Source organism: Oenanthe melanoleuca, chromosome 13, assembly GCF_029582105.1.
Source record: "Oenanthe melanoleuca isolate GR-GAL-2019-014 chromosome 13, OMel1.0, whole genome shotgun sequence".
NCBI lineage: Eukaryota > Metazoa > Chordata > Aves > Passeriformes > Muscicapidae > Oenanthe > Oenanthe melanoleuca.
In genome coordinates, this window is record NC_079347.1 from 1,825,966 (window position 1) to 1,846,890 (window position 20,925).

A 20,925-nucleotide genomic window follows, 5' to 3' on the forward strand; every position below is an offset into this window, starting at 1 on the left:
GGATGGCTGGATGACGTGAGTCTCTAGACAATTTTTCCAGTCCCATAGATCAGCACCAGGTTTGGTAGATAAGGCATGGCAGGAGTCGGGCAGTCTGGTCTCAGGGATAGGCTGCCACTGATCACACAAAGGCAGGAAACCTCATTTGGCAGAATCTGTTGGGCTGTGTGAAAGCCTTGCTTTGCAAGCTGTCAGTCGATACAACTTATTTAGAAACATAATAGTCATAACAGGGGAATTTAAAACAAAATTATTTAATAATATATTTTCCTTTCTTTAGTGCCATGCGTCATTTCAGACCTAAGTGTTCTGTTGATACAAACCCCAATAATTTTATGATTAACATGAATCTTTTATCAATTATCACATTATCATGGAATCAGAATATGCTGAGTTTAAGGGAGGCACCAGGCTCATGGATCCAGCCCAGACCCCATCAATCCCCCTGAGCATCCCTGGAGCTCTGGCAGCCTCGGGGCCGTGCCCATTCCCTGGGGAGCCTGGGCAGTGCCAGCACCTCTGGGGGAGGGAAGAGCCTTTCCCTGCTCTCCATCCCAAGCCCCTGGAGCCGTTCCCTCCTTCCCTGAGCTGTGCCCTCAGCTCCTGAGCTGCAGCTGAGCCAGCCCAGTGCCCTCAGCTGCCCCTCGGGTTGTGAGGAATTAAATCCCCAGATTAAAATTCTTCCCTATAAGGTGTCTACCCAGTTGTTGTGTGCCTACCCAGCTGACTATAATTGATGTTTGTGTTGACTATTGGTTGTTAATGTTTTATGCCTGTTAATGCTCCTGGCTGTTTGTCCCTTCCCCCATCCCAGTATCCACTCTCCATGCTCACCTCCATCATCCCACCTGCCAGGGACACCTCCCACTGTCCCAGTGTCCAGCCTGGCCTTGGGCACTTCCAGGGATCCAGGGGATCCACAGCTGCCCTTGGCACCCTGTGGGCCTGCCCAGCCTCATTTATAGACCCTCAAGGGCCTGTGGGAAGAAGGAGGTCAAAGGAAGGAAAACTAAAGCTGTGGTGAGATCCTATGGAATCTCAGAGATCTGGTGAGATTTGTTAAAGCTTTACTTTCACTCCAAATCCACTTGTTGTGCTCCATGTGTGGAGTCACAGGTCTCTGGGAACTGGAGCTGTCTGGTTCTATCTAATTGGGAATTCTCTGGAATTCACCAGTCTGGTGGAGCCTAGGTGAATGACAACATTTTGTTTTTCATGAATATTACCAGAAAAGCTTCATTTATTAAGAAACAACTTATCAAGCTACCCAGTGCAGATGTTAGAGTTTAAAAGTGTGTTGGCCCTTACCAGGAGCTTTGAACACTTTGCATTTTTAATTTTTTTGCTGCTGATTTTTTTTTTCCTTGCCAGCTGCAAAGCACAGCTGCCTCTTGCATTGCCCAAGGGGATGCTGCTCTTCCTGGTGCCAGGAAGGTTTGGGAAAGCAGTGGTGGAAGATGATGGAAGCTCTCCTGGCAAACTTAGGCTGCCACACTCCAGGAGCTGAAGGAGCTCAGCATTTGGCTTGTGACCATTCATTTTACACTGAGATAAACCCCTGATCTTTGTAAGGGGCTTTGTTCCTTCCTTCAGCTGAGTCTCTGAGCACGTGAGGAGATAATGATCTGCCTTCCTGAAGCTCTGTTGTTATTAATAATAATAATAAAATGTTTGAGATGGCAATTTGCATTTCAGCAGCACCTTTAATTCGTGGCTCTCCAAATGCTTTACAGACAGGGATGAACAAAACCTCACAACAACCCTGTGAGGCAGGTGGATGTGAGCATCCCACTGCTGTGGGCACAATGAGGGCACTGGGGATAAGGGGCTTGCAGCAGTCCTGCTGGGATTTGACCCAGAACTTGGCATTTAAGGCCTTCAGCTTTGGATCAGGCTTTCCCAGAGCACAGGTCTGGCTCGGCGTGGGGCTGTGCTGATTAATGAGCCTGCACAGACTAGAAAGGCCATTCATCTAAGGCAGAGCTTTATTAGCAGAGTGGATGGTGCCTTGGTGCTCCTTGCTGCTGGAATTATCTGAGTGTTTGAAGGCATATCAGAAATAGAGTCAGGTATCAAGCACTGAGTGTGGCAGGCTGTAACTGGAGAAAGCCCTTAGGCCCCAGGTGGGGAAGCTATGTAGGACACTACTGTAAATGTACTGATCAGAGAGGAATAATAATTTATATATAAAGTCCACCCTTGCTCTTTCCCCGAAGGACAAAATTAAAAAAAGGACCTAGAAAGGCACTGCTGGTTGTCACGTGTCAGCTTCAAGCCCTGGGCTCTTGGCTTCATAGCACCTGCCAAAAGAACAAAACGTGGTTCATCAGCAGCCTGGCTGGGCTGACAAAGGGACTAGAGCAATGTGTTCTCTCAAACTCAGTCCCAGCTCCAAAACAACAGAAAATTATATGAATTCCTCATGTGGGATGGACCTGAGAGCGCTCAGGGGATGTGCTTCAGCCACCTGTGGGGCAGGAGTGGATAAGCTGGGCTGGAGAGTGAGACCTTGATTTCTCACCTCTTCCTTTAATGGCAAACCCCTCCAGCTTTGCAGCTGGCCACAGGTGATGTCACCTGGATGCATGAGGTAAACTTGGCACCTCGAGTTCAGCCAGCCCAGGGGAACCTGAGATGGGCACTCAAACTTTTCACCAGGCTCACTGGAAGCACTTTGGACCTTTAGAAGTTTGGTGGCACCTGGTTTTTGTCATATTTCTAAAGGAATAAAAGAGCAAAGAAATACCTCAAGGCATGCTCTTATCCAGCCAGAGAAATGATCCCCAGCTGATTCCCTAAAAAGCAAGGCTGAAAAGGGAAACCTTTTCTGACGGGGGGTAGCTCATGCTGTTGTTGGTGTTGATGTTCTTCATGGAGATCAGAGTGATGCTGTTCCCCTTCTGGCTCGTGTCTGCAGAGCAGCTGCCAAGGAGAGGAGGAGATAATTAATTGCTGTGGGGCACAAGAGAGGGAATCACAGAATCACAGAGTCACTGGGGTTCAAAAAGACCTCTGAGGTCATTGAATCCAACCTTTGAGCAACCACCACCTGGTCAAGCAGACCAGGGCACTGAGTGCCATGTCCAGGTGTTCCTCAGACACCTCCAGGGACTAAATGTCATTGCACAGAGCTGGAGGCAAACAGGCAAGGCTGAGGCTGGTATGGGGCACCAAATTTGGTTTCCACCACCCACTGAGCTGCTGTCCGGATTTGGGCTCATCCACACTGAGTTATGAGGCTTTGGAAGGTGGAATTCCCCCTTTTTCCTACCCTGAGGGCTGGGATGTGCATTCCTTGCCAGTGGAGGCTGGATGACTTTGGGGATCAGGGAGTCTTAGGGAGTACTGTCCTATTTTCTAGCATGTTCTGCCTCAGGGCCTTCAGGTGACCACTGATGCTGATGCAAATTTGGCACCCAAATACTCACAGACTTTGCTCCCCATGTCCCTTGTCCCTTTCCAAAGCAGTTTAGGAAACTATCAGGTGGAAAAATAGGAGCAATATGTTTCATCCTTTCCAGCTCTTTTTTCCTGCTGCTTTCCCACATTCAGCCCCTCCTCTGGAGCAGCAGTGATGGACCATGGGGTTCTGATGGACCATTCTCTGCTTTGTGCTTCTCTTCCAAAAGCCTCTAAACTGGGGCTCCTTTGTCCTGCTCTCACTGGAAACAGTAATGGGCATCTTGGGAGAGATCTAAGACTGCTCTGAGATCCAGAAACTTGAGTTTAGACCTCAAAGCTCTATCTAGGCAAGGAAGACAAGCAAGCTGCTTTGGGAAGGTGAGAGTCTTCTCTCAGTGCAGCTTCGAAATGAGCCCCCTAAATATTGATCTTCTATCTGTGTCTGTCAGAGGATGAGGTGTTATCAAAGCTGACTTTGCTTTCCTAACTCTCTCAAAGATGTCTTGACAAGCTTCCTTCCACCTGAAATAACCAAAGCAGACTCTTTTCCTTGCTAAAATTAACTCTGGGATGAAACAGGCACTCTCAGTCAGGTGTGGGTGGTGTGAGCAGCCTTACCTCTCTGACACCATGGAGCTTCCTGGTTTCTGTTTGTCTGGGGGGAGAAAAGCAGGTGGTGATATAGAGGTGAGAAGTCATCAAATCAGTCAGCTCTATTCTGAATTACTTGGTGCAGGGATATAAATGAAATCTGAATGAGATTGGAGGCACTGTGGGGGAAACTTGGGAGTTGATGAGAGAAACCCCTTCAGCTAAGGAGGGCCAGGCAGGAGGTGCTGAGCTTTAGGAAGAGCAGCCTTGCCCTGTGCTGGGCATTGCTTCCTGGGAAATGAGATTCCTAAGGAAGAGGAGTGTCAAACTCCACAATTTTTGCTGGAAGAGCTGCCCACCTCTTGGAAATCTGAGACCACATCCAGATGGGGCTGGGCTGGGGCTCAGGTCACACTGCATTCCTGACTGCTCAATCCATGTTCCAGTCTGGCTTCCAAACCTCCCCACCACTGTGTAAGCTTTTCAAATGCAGCTTTTAGGAATTGCCAGATCCATGTGGAAACTGGTGACTTGTTGACTGGGAAAGCACAGATTCCCCCAGACCAATACCTTCTGAGTCCTTGGAGTGGTTGCACTTGAACCTCAGGCTGACCACGCTGACCAGGATGATGACCACCACTATCAGGATAACAACAAAGCTGATGACACCTGGGGATGGAGGAAAGAACTGTCTGAGTAGCAGAGAGACATCAAAACTTGGCTAGGAAATCAATATTTTCATTAATGTGAGCACAGTTCGTAATAGGCAGAGAAGCAAACAGTTGTTAGAACAAATAGCTTTATTCTCCTGTGTTTTAACCTCAAAGGGCTTCCATGAATACTTAATCAATAAATAATTAATTGGTAAGGCAGTGCCAGGAAGGCAGAAGTCAGCTGATTACACTGGGGATTGAAAAGAGTCCGTATGTTCCTGCTACAGTTGGTAAATCTTATCCCAAAAGTGTGTAAAGCCAGAAAAATAAGTAATGTAACAGGGAGAGACAAGCTAGAGCTGTGTGTGGTGTTATCTGTCCCATAAACCACTTTTAGACACTTTTAATCAAGTGTAGATTTGATACTGACATCAGGCCTCGATCAATCAAACAATTCTTTGCACAGGAAGTTTGTCCTGCTAAGAATCCCTTGGACTTAGAATCCTGGAATCATGGAATAGTTTGGGTTGGAAGGGACCTTAAAGATCATCCCATTCTCCCCCTGCCATGGCAGAGACACCTCCCACCATCCCAGGCTGCTCCAAACCCCATCCAGCCTGGCCTTGGGCACTGCCAGGGATCCAGGGGCAGCCACAGCTGGATTGGGGTGCCCAAAGCAGCATGGCCTGGTGAAAGAGAGTCCCCCCTCTCCCCAGGTGCCACAAGCCCTTACCAAAAGCTGCCATGAGCCCTTTCCAAAAGCTGCCATGAGCCCTTTCCAAAAGCTGCCATGAGCCCTTACCAAAAGCTGCCACGGTCAGAGGTGATTTCTCATCTGTGGGGGTGGGCTCGGGCAAGCTGGAGGAGTTGGGTGTTGGGGTGATGGGTTTTGAGGTGCCTGCAGAGGAGAGAAAGGAAGATTTATATAAAAGTCATCCTTCCATGCTTGGCAAGAGGATTCCTAGCAATGCTAGAGGCCCTGACTCTCACTTGCACTTCACTGAAGATCCAAGTTTTTATCCTGGCCGGGCTCATCAATCTTAACAGCAAAGTGAGTGAGACCTGTGTGGGATCATTGCCTTGGTGGGGGCCCTTTATGGACAGGCTGAGAGCACCCACAGGGTTTCCTTCTGGGACCCCAGTGGGGAGAGGCCAAAGCCAGCACTGGCACTGTGTCTGAGGAGGCAATTTGCCCAGCCTCCCTCCTTTTACAACCTTTTGCCATCGTGGCACCTTTCCTGCTGTTCCCAGGCTCAAGAGGCCACCCTGAAGTGCTGTTTCTGCAGAGCTTTACAGGCCTCTCAAGGGCTGGATGGGATATTCATCACCCTCAGGAAATCTTTGGTGTGCAGGCTGCCTTGAAGACAGCTGTGTGATGGCCTTGCTGCTGGCAGTGCAGAGGAATGTAAAATGTGGAGCAGGAATCACCTCTCTGTGAGGAGGAAGCACCTTGAGTCGCTGATGTTGTGGTGCTCTCATTCCTCACGGGATCCTGACCTGCACAGAGAGACACACAATGTCAGTCTTGACCTCCAGTGACATCCAGGAGCCAAAGGAAGTATTAGAGAGGAGAATGGATTCACAGTAGTGCTGGCAATATCTGGGGAAACATGGAATTAATACTCCCACCTCCACACTGAAAGCTTCCCACCAAACATTCCTTGTACTATTTTCCATATCCAAATGGAAACCTAGAGAACCCAAATTTAAATACCCTTTAGTAAACTCTTTAGGGCCTGCAGTCTCAGGTTTGGGGCAGAAACAGCAGAACTAGTCTGGAAAACTGAGCTGGGAAGTTATAGGTGTGCTGCAGGCCATAAAAATTGAGACTTTAAAGTAAGTCTGATTAGGGGAAAAAATATTGCAGAATGTGGGTGTGGATTGAGTGTTTGGCTTGTTCCTGGGCTTGAAAAGAGTGGATTTGCTATGCTGGGTTATCTAGGAGTAATTAAACCAACCAATAAACTAACTTGAACACCATATGTAGTCCAGCTGTGGCAGCACAGAGCTTTGTCCAAGCAAGAGCTCCAGTTCTCAGTGGGATAAACTGAGTGGGATAAACTGCTTGCTTTGTGACAGCTGCTTCCAGTGCAAGGAAATGTAAAACCAGCCCAAGTGTGGCTGTGTGTTTCACTTGTACAGAGGAAAAACATCCTTTGCTGCCTCCAGGCTGTTGTTGAACAGCCAGAGCGCCTGCATCGACCTTAATGAGCAGCTACAGGCCCTGCCAGGAGACTCAAAGTGGTACTTCAGAGCCTCAGAAGGTCATCTGGAGGTCAGGCAGGATCTTCTTGCCTGTTTTCCCATCCCCACGTTCCAGCAGCAGCGCTGGCTGAGGGGATGTGGTGCCTGGAGAGGTGTGCACTGAACCCAGGTCCTGTCCCAAGCAAACATCCCTGACTGGGAATGGGATTTTGCCAAAACCCAGAAGAAAAAGGGGAAAATGCATGAAACAATAAATCTAGCTGATTCAGAAGCCACAAGGAGCAGAACAGTCTGGAGAAGCAGGATCTGCTGCTGTACAGTTTTTTCCCTATTCATCAAATTCTTTGTTTCATTCTGAAATTGTTCCTCTAGCCATGGGCAGAAGCTGTGGTTTGCCAAGCCTGGCACAGATACCTCATCCCTGGGAAATTTTGGGTCTCACACAATGGGAGACCTGGCTTTTGGAAGCATCAGCATCTTTAGTCAAAGATGTGTGGAGCTTCTCAGTGCTAAATCAGGCTTGGAATGAGCAGCAATCTGCTCTGAGCCAAGGGCTCCTGGCTGGGTGGGCATCTGTGTGGGACCTCAGCTTCCTCACCTTGCTTGTGTTAGAGATCTGAGAGGCATTTGGAGAGGCAGAGCAGTTTCTTGACCAATGCAGATTTTAGAGGCTGAATTTTTAACAGAGAATCAGCTCAGTTGTCAGATTTCAGTCTTCCAGTCACTTGGAGTCTGCCCTTCTTCTGAGAAAACTCTTACTGAATTCTCCAATTTGTGCTTATAGGTCGGGTTAAGCAAACTGTCAAAAGCAAAATTCTAAAATGTTTTAAAAGGGCTCTGCTCTCCTAAACACAGATCCATTGTTCAGCTGCTCAAGTTCATCCCAGCAGGGGACCTTAAGAGCATTTATCTCTTGTTTTATCACTGCTTATAGAGACACCAGATGTGATTTTGGATGGCTCACCCCCCAGAAAAGACTCCTGCTTAGAGAACCTGTGCCATTGATTGCCATCAAATTCCCTGATCTTATTGCTAGTCTCTAAAAGAACAAAGTACCTTGAGGTGTTGGAGGAGGGGCTGCTGTGCTTCTGTTCCCACTGGACTTATCATCTAGATAGAGAAAACATGGGAAAGGACAATTAACTTGGGAAGCCACTACAAATTCCACTGGAGAGCTATTGGGTGTCCATGGAGTAAAATCTTTGTTTGCATGGTACTTTCCCTCCAGACAGACATCAGGATGCCCAGTTATCCAGGTGTGGAGCCAGCTCAGAGTGAGTGACAAGGAGCCTGGGGAGGCTGGAGCTGCTCCAATATTTGATAAAGCATGATCTGGATTTTCTGATATGGCCTTGGCCTGGCTGTGTCCATCTGGGGAGCTGGAATGAGCTGCTCTTTCAGCAAAAATTCAATATTTGCAGAATTGCTGAATAACCAGCACAGTGTGGACTAGCCCAATATTCTGATGCCTGCTTGATGCTTGGCTTGGATAAGGAGGGAGGCACAGACAGGTCCTGCCTGAGCAAATATTTGAGTTTTCCATCCTTACCTTGCTCAGTGGTTGCTGTCAGGGTGGTTGCAGTGGTGGGGGAGGGTTTGGCTGTAGTTGTAGCTGGACCCACAGAGGTGAGGCTCAGGTTGGTCAGTGGTGTTGATTTTACTGCTGGCTCTGTAGGGAAATTGTGGTGTTACTTCAAAAAGTTCAGCTCAGAAACTGCTTGGAGAGGACACAGCTATTGCAGAGCCCTCAGATTCCTGGAGAGTGAGGAATAACCTGCTATGGAAAGCATGGAAATGGCCTTCACCCTGCTCAGAGTCAAGGAGCTCTTGTACTTTGGAATTTCCTTTTGCTCTTTTCACTGTGAGGAGATGCTGAGCTGCTAGAGCTCAGCAAACACGTGGAGAAGGTCAGGGTTTGCCTTTCCCTGCCTGGAAAAGTGAAGGTGAAAAACTTGAAAAGTTTTTGTCACCAGACACTTGACCTGCCTGGAGCTGCCTGGCACCACGTGATCGTTTCCTGGTGTTCTGAAATGCCAACTTTCACCTTTCATCTCACAGAGAGTCTCCAAGCACAAACAATTCAGCTCTTGGAGTGGTCTAGAGGCTCCATCCTCTGCCTCAACCTGCTCCAAACTGCACCTGATCCACAGCAAGGTGTGAGGGGAATAATAATTTCAATAATTTCAATAATCCCTCTGCAAGGAAGAGTGGATCACCAGCTGGGACTTACAGGCAAGTTCCTTGTCTAGACTGCTCCTGGCTTTCCAATAAACTGAGAAAATGGTGAAATGGTTTCAAGGTTAGTGTGATGGGGTTTTTTCCCCCTTCTTTATCTAAATGCTTCACTGAAATATTAGAATTTAGGATCAAGTTTCTTTTTTTTCTGCAAGGATTGGAAGCAGAAATCTTTTTGAGATCTTATTCCTTGATATCTTGGGATCTTCTGGAAGGGTAGCTATACTTTGATTTTTTTTTTTTTTCCTGAAACATAGCAGGAAGAGATCTGTCTCCACAGATCCAAGTGGACACCAACAGATCTGGATCTGGAGAGATAATTTCTTGTGCAATTGGTTTTCTGTACATGTCACAAAATAATAGGAATGCTTGGGTTGGATAGGATCTTAAAGAATAGTGAAAAGTGTCCTTGCCCATTAAAAATGGGATGAGATTTAAGGTCTCTTCCAACCCAAACCATTCTGGGATTCCACTCTATGGCTATCTCATTCTCCCTATTCTATTTGAAGATTTTTTCCCCCTGGTTTTGCTCACACCTGTGTGTTGATCCCTGTGGGGTGGCTTGGCTGGATCAGAAGCTCTGACACCACAAAATTTCCTTCCTCCCCACCAGTATCCTCTGCACAGCCCCAGTTACTGTGAGGTGGCCCAGCTGGGCTGGGGTCAGACCAGTTCCACACTGGGATGTCCCTGAGCTGCTCTCTTCAGTCTCCACTGAGCATTACCTGAGCTGTGGTTCTTTGCTTCAGGGCTGGCTGCAGCTTGGGATTGACCTGGAACAGAAGCAGAGGCACAGAGGTGACATTTCCAGGCTGCTGGGATCCCACAGGGAGCCCTGGGCCAGAAAGGGGCATTGGAGCCAACAGAAAGGATGGGAGGGGAACAAGAGATGCTGAGGAGAGGTTTGTCTCTGGTGTGGCTGACCAGCTCCATGGATGCATTGCTAGGAAACAGCTGGGGAAAAGCAGGGAGCAAAGGATGCCTCTGCTTTCCCAGGCTTCCTGAGCACTGCCCTGCTCCTTCTGGGCAAAAGGGAGCCAAGCCAGGTCACCCTTTGGTGCCTTGGGTTTCAGCTTTTCTATTTTCTAGAATCTCTGCTGCTTAGTGTGTAACTCTGAAACTTAATTTTAGGTGTCAGTGAGTTCTCTTCACAGGGGAGTTGGACAAAACAATTCCTTTCTAGCCAGAGAATCAAGGACACCTGGCACCCAAAAATCAGAAACAGCAGCGAGGGAAAGGGGGCAAAGCCAGGGGCTGAGACTTCATAGCCTGGGGCTGTGCTTGGATAATTGACCCCAGTGTGGAGATGAACCAAAAGTGATAAAAGTGTAAAACTGGTGCCCAGGATCCATCTGGGGTTTGATTTGGGTGCAGCCCTGGCCGGGCTCTTGCACTGCCCAAGGTGGATCCTTTCAATAAATCCCGATTTTATTCCTTTTGCTCTGTCTGCTCTCTGCTCCAGCTCAGCCTTTCCAGGTCACCCTCTGGGGCACAGTGTCCTCCATGTGCCCTGGAGATCTGGGGTGAGTGGTGATGGATGGGGCAGGCAGAGGCAGGATCCTGGGAGAAGATCCCTCAAAGGATGGGAGTTTGGGATCAGGGTCCCACCTGGGGCCTCTCCATTTGCACCCCCCAATTTCCATGTGCACCCACATCCAGACAGACACAGAGAGCACATCACAAGGCACAGGTACCTGTTCCAGCAGGGGTGGAGGTGTTCGTGGGAGCTGAACCTGAAAGGAAAGAGCAGAGTGTGGGTGCTGCTGATCTGTGGAGGTCACTAATGCACTGCTGTTCTTGTTCTTTGTGTGGTTTGGGTTTTCCTCATCTTCTGTTGGAATGTGGGATTCCCCCAAAAGCATTAGCAGAGAAGTAGTAGCAAAGAAGTTTCACTGAGTGTAAAACTATCAGGCTCTGAGTAAATTAGTAGTGAAGTTCATCCAGCCAGGATAAATGTCCTGCTCCCCTTGGGGGGCCACAGAAATCCATGGGGTCATTCCCTCCCTGTGAGCTGTTTGCCCAGCTCAGCCCTGGCACAGAAGGGTGTGTGACCTGTGCTCTGGAGCTGTTCAGAGGTAAGACTCACATTTGGACACTTTGTTCCCTTGAGACCTTAAGGAATGGATGTCTGAGGTTTGTAAAGGCTTCCAGGAGCTGATGGGACTGTTCTCCCTCCTGGAGCCTGGGGCTGGGGTCTGGAGGGAGCTGCAGCTCTCAGGATCTGCCTTCCCTGCAGGGCTGGGCAGTCCTGGAGATCCCTATGAGGTTGTAGAAGTTTCACTGGGTCCCCAGCTCCTCAACTGAATGGTGGCTTTGTTTGGTTTATTTGTTTGCAAAGCATCCCTACCCCAAACCCTCACATTTCCTACTCTCAGCATCTGTGATGTTTTCCTTTAAGCTCCAGCTCTGGAGTTCTGTGCTCATGGAGTCACAGAGAAGAGTATTTTGGCTTGGAAGGGAACTTTCAAGGTCACCTAGTCCAACCCCAAGGGTTAGATGAGATTCCAATTAAAAGTGCTGCCCTTGAAAATGGGAGAAAGAAATGTCCCACACTCGAGGACAAGAGCTGGAAAATGTAAATGCACTTTAAATGCTCAAATCCAGCCCAGCTGGTTTAACTTTGGGAAGGTGACTTTGAGTCTGTCATTGCTGGAATGCACATCCTAATTGGGACTTAAAAATGGTTCTTGCTGGTGATCCCAGTGCTCTCTGTGGTTGAGTTTAATGAAAGAAATGACACTACAGGTACAGAAAGCAGCTGAATCCGACTCCCCCAGTGATCCATCTGACCAGAGTCCCACGGGAGAAAAAGGATTTGGGCAGAAAGGGACAGCAGGGAAGGTGGAATCCTTCCAGCACACGGTCCCCTCATGATGCCTCAGGGCTGTGGGTGGGAGCAGTGCCTTTGGAGGGGCTGCAGGGGAGGCTCCAGCCTGGCAGCAGCAGCCAGGGCACAGCAGTGCCCCTTTGCAGCCACAGCCTGCCCTCCCCTGGGGCAGATGCAGCTCAGATGCTGCTTCTCATCTCTCCTGGGCCAGCTGCCAGAGAGCTCCTTCCAGGCCCCCTTTCTCACCAAGGAGGGGACCAGAAACTTTTAAAGCCCTGTAGCTCTGACCTGTCTCAGATCTCCAGCCTGCAACATCCCACAATGGCTCCAAGCCAAAAGAGAGCAGGGTTAGTTTGGATGTAAGAAGAAATTCTCCCTGGCAGGGTGGGCAGGGCTGGCACAGGTGCCCAGAGCAGCTGTGGCTGCCCCTGGCAGTGCCCAAGGCCAGGCTGGACACTGGGGCTGGAGCAGCCTGGGATGGTGGGAGGTGTCCCTGCCATGGATGGGGTGGCACTGGGTGAGCTTTAGGGTCCCTCCCTGCCCAAAGCTCTCTGTGATTCCAGGATTTGGTGCTGTAGGGGTGATGCTGGTGAACTCTGGGGTCGGTCCAGGAGCTGCTGGTGCTGGGGAGGCTGAGGGCCCTGGCAGGGAGGGGTGTCTGGGAGGAGACCCTGAGCACTGAGTGTGGTCCTGGCTCAGAGCTCACCCTCAGCTCCCTCTGGAGCACTGAGATCTGATGGATCTCGTTTTCCTCATGGAATTGCTCTGGAGCTGTAATTGTTTTTGTGTCTGAGGCTTTATGACAATGATCCCAGCCAGACAGGAAGTGTGTAAACCGTGGTGAATACATAATAAAACGTGGTTTATTCCCAGACATGGCTTGGCTGTGAAAATCACACTGGACTTTTCAGACCTTTTCCTTGTTTTTCTCTTCTGATTTACTGGGCAAACTGTCCTGTTCAATCCATGAAAAAGGAGACAGGATCAGATCTTTAATCACACAGAGAGGAAGGGACTGGTTCATTTTCTAACTCCATTTGGAGCAGGATAAGGAAACAAGGATCTTTGTTGTGCAGCAAGGAAAAGGGAGGCTGGGAAATGGGAACCTGCCTTAGCACAGGGCTAATGGAGTGGTTGTGTTGGAGAATTTATGGGATATCCTTCCCTGGGGGCTTTGAAGAGCAATTTTAAAAAGACAGGGTTATGGACAGCTGTACCATCACCCACTAAATCAATTAATATTATGGGGGGAAAAAAAGGAATGGTTTAGGCACATTTAGGCACATTTGCCCTTCCTAAATAGGTGAGATGCTCCTTTTGAGGAAGGAGGATGATTCTGGACATGGGTTTGCAAATGCCTTAGGATACTCTCTACATTCAGCACAAAGGATGAAGTGCTGAGATCATCATGGGGGTCACTATCCTCCAGCAGCTGCCAGACTCAAACAGCTCCTCTTTCTCCAAAATTCCCTTGCAGGACCCATTGTCTTGTTTTCCTGTGGGGAGAAGGAGCTGTGGCACATTTATGGAAATGTTCCTAGGTGGTTTTTCATGGACATGGGTGGAAGCACCCAGAATTGCTGGAGAAAGAGATGCTGTCTGCACTTAGCCTTTGCCAAAGGAAAAGGGGAAGGAAGGTGCTGAGCTGGACGTTTATTCCATCTTTTTTTGGTGCAGATGAGGAGAAATCTGAGAGTTTGAACAGAGCCTCTGGGGATGGGAGGAAGCTGAGGGTGAGGGAGGTGACCTTGCCTCATGGAGGTGACATTGCCCATGACTGATGGGACCATCCATGGGCCAGCTCCAGCATCCCTTGGACAGGTGGAAATGATTGTACTCAACTCTTTCTTCACTGCAGCTCATCCTGTCACTGAGGGTCACACTGAAATTCTCTGTTTGCAAACCTAAACCTTATGGTTATTGTAAAAAAGATTAAAAAATCAGTTTTTTCCCACTGCTCAGTGCCCAGAGTTCCTGTGGCTGGGTTGATGCCTGCCCTGCTCTTGCTGTGCAGAGGCTGAAGGATGGAGATCCCCAGTTCCACTCAGGGCTCCAACAATTCCCTTCTGGCATTCTGCTCCGGAATAAACGGCCCTGGCTTCTCTAAACACATCCACACTTCATTCCAGAGCAGAGCAGCCTGGCTCTGACTTCTGGCTGCTGCTGCTTGTTATGCCTTCCCTGCCAACTCAAATAAGCAAAAGTCCTGTTCTATTGGGTGTTTTCTTTTGGGGAGGGTGCTCAGCATCATCAGGAGCAAAGCAGGACGAGACCAAACTCCCATTGTGGGGCTGAGCAGCAGGATGGGGATGAATAAAGCCACGTGTCCCTGCTCCCTGCAGCTATCCCAGGGGATTCTGGAGTTGGAAAGCATCCCCTCCCTGTGCTGCTGGCAGCATGGAGAGCCCTGGCTGTGTAAACAGCTCCCAGCAAGGAGCAGAGTGCACAGCTGGAATTGCAATAAACATCAGAGCCCTGCCACGAGGGCAGGCAGTGCCAGGGAGCGTGTGGCGTGTTTGGGTGTAAAGGATTTACAGCTGGATTGTGCAGTGCTGGGTGGGGACTGGGAGCTGCCTGAGGGATTTATGATGGGAAATGTGGCTTTGTGCTGTCATGGGAAAGTCCCAGTTAGCCTGGGAGCTGCAGAGGAGCACGTGGGGGCTGCAGCTGCAATTCCCAGCTCGCTGCTTCCCTGTTCATTTTTCCAAAGGATAAACAGAAGAATTTTGGATTTCTGGTTTTGGCAGTTGTTTTTCTGTGGGTTTAGGTATGGCTGTGATCTGGAGCCTTCTCCCACAGCAGCTGAGATATTCCCAAAGCCAGCAGCTCACCCCACTCACTCCTCAGCACAAAGAGGAGTCAACCAAAAGACAGGTGAATTTTAGGTATTTCTGCTTTGGTATTATTTTTGGCAATTGTAGACATTTAAAGCATATTTTTTTTCAGCTCCTTTAAACCCCCAAATCTTGCTAGGGCCTCTTATAGAGACCTGAGCCAACTGTTGGAAAGGTTTCTAGATCAGGTGTCCAGCCTGTGTTCATAGAGGGCTGGAGCCACTGGGGAGGATCTCTGGCACTGGTGTGGAGTCACAGGGACTGCTCCTGTCCACCCACAGCTGCTGATGGGGAGGGATCTATTCCCAGGGACAAGGAGCCCTGGGCTCATCCCTTCCCTGGCACTTTTGGGGGTGTCCCACCCACGGGGCAGGGCTGCACCTCTGTGCTTGAAAACACTCTCAGAAAAGAGATCCAGCAAGCTAAAAATAGGCTTTGCAACTCAGATATTGGCACTTCAGATGACTCAAGATAAAAAAAAAAAAAAAAATCAACCACTTAACACAGGTGCAGCTGTTTCCTGGGTGAAACACAGCAGCAGCGAGCAACACCCAGTTCTTAGGACTTCCAAAAAGAGAACTTTCTAAAAATATCCTCTTCTGGGAAACCTAGAAAGCAGAGAGCTCTCCCAAAACCTAGGCTCTGTTTTATTAGGTGCCTAAATAAGGTGTCTCTGCCTTGAGAGTCTCACAGCAGAACAGGTGGGGTGGGAATTGTGGAGGAGAGGGAGGAAAAGTGTTGTTCTGCAGGGTGGAAAACTGACAGCCCAAATCAGGGCCAGATCCACAGAAGTGTTCAAGTGCCTCATTCCCAAATGGCATGGGGGGGTTGGCAACTGGCTGCCAAGTTGTTGTGAATTGGAATGACTCAGTCAAAGTGTTATGGAAAGTTTAGAGAGCCAGCAATTAATCCCGGATCTCATCAGCAATTAAAATGAATCGTTGCCTTCCTCTGCCCGTCCTCAAGGGCTGGGCCTGAGCATCCTCTCCCAGCACCACCTTCCATGCTGCTCTCTGCTGAGCCAGGCTGGATGCAGACCTTGGTGGGAGGCAACTAAAACCCACTTGGATGTAGAAAACAACCTGGGAGACAAACAATGTGGGGAAGCTTTGAGCCCAGAGTGGCTCTGCTGCATCCCTGTGCTGCCCAGGCTGGTTTTTCCATGTAAAAGGGGTTGTTCCTGGAAGGAAAAGCAGCCTGGCTTTTCTCCTGGCTGCTCCACCAGGCTGCTGCTCCATCACCCTCCCAGCTGCTTGCTGGTCCCAGTCTCCTCCTGACCTGCTGGTTTTAGAGCTCTGGCTTTGCTCCTGGTGATGTGGGTCCTGTCCTTCTCCTGGGCTGCTCCTCAGGTTTGGAGCTGGGATTTTGGAGGGGAAATTACTCCATGCCCAGTGCAGATGGAAAATGGGGGCACCACCAATCCAGGCTCGATGGGATCTGGAGCCCAGCCTGTGCTTTTTACCTACCTACAGTTTTTTAATAATATTATTTACTAGCAGAGCTCAAAGCACTTTACAGAGGAGGCTTTCCAAGTTTCTTCCCAAACTGATTACTCTTCCCAGTAATTCCCCAGGTTTATTTATGGTGTTCATGAACCACCAAGCAGGAATGTGATCTGGTTCAGGGTGTGAAAGGGGCTGGTGGCTAATTTCTCATCATTCCTGATCCTTCCACCTGCTTTTCTTGAGTGTCCTGGCTTGAGTGCCAGGGGAGCAGTTGAAGGATAACCCTGTGTGGAAGAGGTTCCTGTCTCATAGGAGCAGCAGCTACAGGCCAGGTAAAACATCTTGGCCTGACAATTCACCTGAGCCCAGATTTTGGGTGAATGACCCAAATTTTATTCCCACATTTCCCAACTCTCCCCATATCTCATATCCCCACAGTGTGGGCAGCAAGGCAGGGGGAGATTCTGCCCTGCTCAGGTGAGACCCCACCTGCAGCTTAAGGACATTCCCTGTGTGCTGTCCCTCCATCCCTTGTTGCAGGGGCTCTCCTGGAGCCCCTCTGGGCACCGGCAGGGGCTCTGAGCTCTTCGTGGATCCTTCTCCCCTCCAGGTGAGCACCCCCAGCTCTCAGCCTTCCCCCTCTGCCCATCCTGGTGCCTGCTCTGGGCTCAGGTGGGGTCTCCTCCCCTGTGCAGGTTGGGTGGTGCTGGGTGGGCTCAGACGGGCACTGGAGCCAGGAGAGCTCCCAGCTGGGGCTTTGCTGGAGCTGCAGGAGCCCCAGCTCCCCTCTCCAGCCCAGGAGCGTTCCTGGCCTTGGGACACCAGCACCACTCACCAAGGACACCTGTTGTTGACTCACCTATTGTAAAAGGGACAGAATTCCTGGAAGCTGCTGCAGTCGGATCTGCAGAGTCACCCGGGGGTTTCGGGTTACCGAAGGGAGCAGTTTGTTGTGTGAACAAACATTTCTCCAAACCACCTCCTGCTTTCTCTTCCTTGTTCCCCACCTCAGGGCTGGGCTGAGAAATTTGCAGGTTTGAGGATGCCAGTCTGGAATCCGGGTGCCTGTCCTTTAGCTGCACCCCATCTTTTTGATCATATCTCCAAATGCACGTCTGCTTTTGAAATATCCCATTTCTCCTGGCATTATCCATCCACAGGCTGTGGCACAGATAAGGAGAGAAGTGGATGGAACAACAACAGTGGGAAATCCTGCTGGGTTTTCACCAGCTTGGAGGAGGAATTTTTGCAGTGGAAATCTTTTGTCTGGAAAATGCCTGCCCATTGTAATGGAAAGGGTCCATAGGAAGAGGTTTGTTTGGACAAATTTTCTGCTAAGTGCTTCTGGGGGGAGGAAAAACAAATTGGAAATAGGCCAGACTTTCTCACTTCAGCAATTTCAAAATAACAGTTTGAACCTCCCTTATTTGAACCTCCCTTCAGAAATAACCATGAGAATGGAGAAGTTTAATTTAGGAAATGATAAATTAATAAAACACTGAATTTGCACCAAGCATAAGTGAGGAAGGCCCGTGCCAGGCAGGTGTTAGTGCTGATTCTTGGTCTCCTCCAGGCCACCTCCATCTCCCCAGGGTGGGGAAACTTGTTCCAGAGCCCCTAATTCTGTTTTCCAGGAATTTCCTGTGCTGAGAAATCTCAGAGCCCCACTGCCCCTCTCACTGAGCTGCTGCAGAAGATTCCCCAGGGGCTGCACCACCTTAGGGACTGGCTGTAAAATTATAAATGAAATTAAAAATTCACTTAGGGGCTGTTGGATCAGCACAGAAGGCAGGAGGCAGGACACATCCCAGGGAATGGGGTTTGGCAGTGCTGTGACCATGGAGGGGACAGTCCCTGCCCCTGGTTTCAGACTCAAAGGTGGCTTTGGGAGGACAGAGTGATGCTGTGGGGACTGCAGGATGGAGGGTGGCATCCCTTCCACCTGGTGCTCCTGGGAGCTGGAATTGGGGCCAGTGTCTCCCACGGCACAGATCGTGTGTGGTGCAGGAAGGGCCTGAGCCCCTCTGTGCCATTCCTGGTCCTTAAAACCCTTCCAAGCAGTTTTAAGAGGGAAAGCAGCGTTCTGGGTGGGCATTAAGGAGTGTCACAGGGTGGCCAAAGCACTCAGAGCCCCTTGATGTGATCCTTGCTCTGATCCCAGGCACAATTTCCTCCTCTGCTGAAGGCAGCAGTGTTGCCCTCTAATGAAGAGAGAAAATTTCTGATCCATGTGCTCTTATTTCTTGGAATTACACAGCTACAAACTGAATTGCTTTCTGTATTCTACAGAATGAGATGATCTTTCCTTTCCAACACAAACCATTCTATGATTCTCTGCCTTTTAAAAATCCCATTATTACCAGCACAGTGGCTGTAACCTGAGGCAGCTTCTATGGCTTAATGATAAAACCTCGGAGTTGGAGACACATTATTTTATATTCCTTTGAATGTATTCCAGCTCCCAGCTACTACAGCTGTCAGCAAGGCAAGAAGGGCCTGACAATGCAGGGAAAAGCAACCTGTCATCCTTTGGAGCAGGAAACCAGCTCCTTCATCCCACACCTCGAGTCGCATGGGAGAGAGAAGTTAAAGCAGAATTACCCCAAAGCAGCAGAATTATTACAGCAAGGACGAGGAGTGCTCTTGCACATGGGCTTTGTATTTCTATTAACGAGAGGGAAAAGTGCAAATAAAAAGTATTTTTGAGGGAAAAAAAAATGCCCTGTACATTGAAACATTCCACCTTCACTCTTACTTGACAAAAGCCACTTACTCCAAACGCCTCGGCAGAAACACTCCTCTCATTAACCTGCAAACCTGACAAAGCCACATTCCCCCAGCATTTTCCCCATTTCTTCCAACCTCTGACAATTCACCTGAGTCCAGATTTTGGGTGAATGACCCAAATTTTATTCCCGCATTTCTCAACTCTTTATGTATCCCCCCCATATCTCATCTCCCCGCAGCGTGGGCAGCAGCTTCCTTTCGGATCAATGAATTTTGGACCCCCCCGTGCAGCCGAGCCCCCCAAATCCCGCGGGGCGTGCTGACCTGGGAGCAGCAGGAGGAGCCCGAGCAGGGGATGGATGGACGGGAGCAGCATCTCGGAGCCTCTGGCCATGCCGGGAGGGACCGGCCCGATCCGCCCGCCCGGGCCGCCTCTCGCTCGGCTTCCTGTGGAAGAATGGCAGGAAACGGGCTGGATCCACAGGGGAACTGTGTTTTTCAGCCCATTATGGCCGGGGAGGATGTGAGACATCGCTCACCGGCGGCAGAGGAAACCTCGCCGGGCTTTGCCGGGGATCGGGCTCCCGGCACGGAGGGATGCCCTGCTCCGGGCCTCCTTGGGGTTTTTTGGGAGGTGTTTTGGGTGTGGTGGGCTGTGCCCCAGGTCCCATTCCCCAGCATCAGCCTCCCTGGGGTGAGAGCTGCTGGAGGAGCCTCCCCGCCAGCTGAGAGGGGGTTTCTTACACATCCATGAGGAATTTAGGAACAATGCTCCTTGTGGGGTCAGGGTAGCTTAGCAGCTGGGCCTGCCCTGTTCCCTGTGCCTCCCTGGGGAGCTTCAGCGATTCTGGAGACATGCCAGCTTTGGGGTGGTGGCTTTGGGACATGCCAGCTTTGGGGCGATGGCTTTGGGGTGGTGGCTTTGGGATGCTTCTCTTCAGGAGCTTCCTTGCTCCTCCCCTCCCTTCAGGACACAGCACACACTGGGCCATCCCCAGTCCCTGGAGAAGGGGAGGAACTGGAAAACTGGGCTGGTTCTGCCCCATCCAGCCTGAGGGGTTCAGGAATTTGGTTTCTTGGCCCTGACCTTGTGTTGTGCTGGTCGTGCCTGTGCCAGTGTGAACTCCAGAGGTTCTGATTTATCATGCTGGATGTCAGTGGTGTGTGCAGGAGGAGAAGCATTCTAGTGTCCCCACCTAGGAAAGGCTCCTGTGTCCTTCTTGGGGAGGCTGTGTGGGTGTTCAGGATGCAAAGCCAGAGGATTCTGTCTCCTGGTCTGAGGGGCTGGTCCAGCCCCTTCCCACAGCCCCCCAAAAGCCACAGAGCCTGAGCCAAAGGCAAAGGAGATTGTCCTTCACTGCAGGGAGTGCTGCCAGCAGGATCCTTCTTCCCACAGCTGGCAGACAGCAGCAGGACTGCAGGGAATGATCCCCCTGTGCATGGCACAGCTCTCACATTCCCTGGGTCTCTTCCAAGCCCTCCAAGCCCCCAGCAGGCCCACAGCTCCTCCACAGCAGCCTTTGCTGGGACAAAGCCCCTGCCAGCAGCTCCCCCATCCTTTTGTCCCTTGCACAGATGTGATGCTCAGAGATTATGCTGTAGATTAAGGTTTTACTGAATCCTGAAATGAGTGCAAATACCCAGAAGCTCACACGCACTTAAATCTCTTCTGGATGCTCGGCTGGATGGTGGAAAAGGCACTTCCCACCCTGTCCTCCCAGATATTCACCCCAGCCTGTCTGCTGAGAGCCTGCAGGTAAGGGCAGTGGTGTTTTGGGGTGGAAGGATGGGAAGATGTGTTTAGTAATGGCTGAAACTCCTAGGGATCCATGTTTTGTGCTCTGTGATGTGCTCAAGGTCACTCCTGGGGCAGAGGGTGTGCCATGGGCAAGGGGGATGTACCTGTGAGAGGGGAGGGATGCGCCAGCCCTGATCTGGCACTGCCTCCTGCTTGTGACCCCCAGCAGCTCACACAGTCCTTTAGGCTGGAAAAGCCTCCAAAATCA

General features: G+C 50.1%; 1 protein-coding gene across 2 annotated transcripts; it reads right to left on the reverse strand.

Annotated features, from left to right (window-relative positions):
* Positions 1-1,414: 1,414 nt before the first annotated feature.
* ECSCR (endothelial cell surface expressed chemotaxis and apoptosis regulator) lies at positions 1,415-19,357 on the reverse strand. Of its 2 annotated transcripts, XM_056502139.1 has the most exons (11): positions 19,244-19,357; positions 10,781-10,819; positions 9,812-9,859; positions 8,401-8,520; positions 7,908-7,961; positions 6,075-6,143; positions 5,449-5,544; positions 4,564-4,662; positions 4,021-4,057; positions 2,823-2,922; positions 1,415-2,300 (listed from the first exon to the last, which is right to left on the reverse strand). In XM_056502139.1, exons 1-11 carry the CDS (start codon positions 19,311-19,313, stop codon positions 2,292-2,294), a joined length of 741 nt encoding a protein of 246 aa, XP_056358114.1. In that variant the 5' UTR covers positions 19,314-19,357; the 3' UTR covers positions 1,415-2,291. The 2 variants fall into 2 exon arrangements, with proteins under 2 accessions (XP_056358114.1, XP_056358115.1); XM_056502140.1 differs by lacking the exon at positions 6,075-6,143.
* Between the last annotated feature and the right edge of the window lie 1,568 nt (positions 19,358-20,925).

Excerpts from the sequence above, each read along its gene's own strand:
- ECSCR (XM_056502139.1), bottom strand. The coding sequence starts at position 19,313 with ATGGCCAGAGGCTCCGAGATGCTGCTCCCGTCCATCCATCCCCTGCTC. Across the intron at positions 10,820-19,243 it reads GCTCCTCCTGCTGCTCCCAG|GTTCAGCTCCCACGAACACC; the intron begins GTCAGCACGCCC and ends CTTTCCTTTCAG. Across the intron at positions 4,058-4,563 it reads CCACTCCAAGGACTCAGAAG|ACAAACAGAAACCAGGAAGC; the intron begins GTATTGGTCTGG and ends TTCTCCCCCCAG.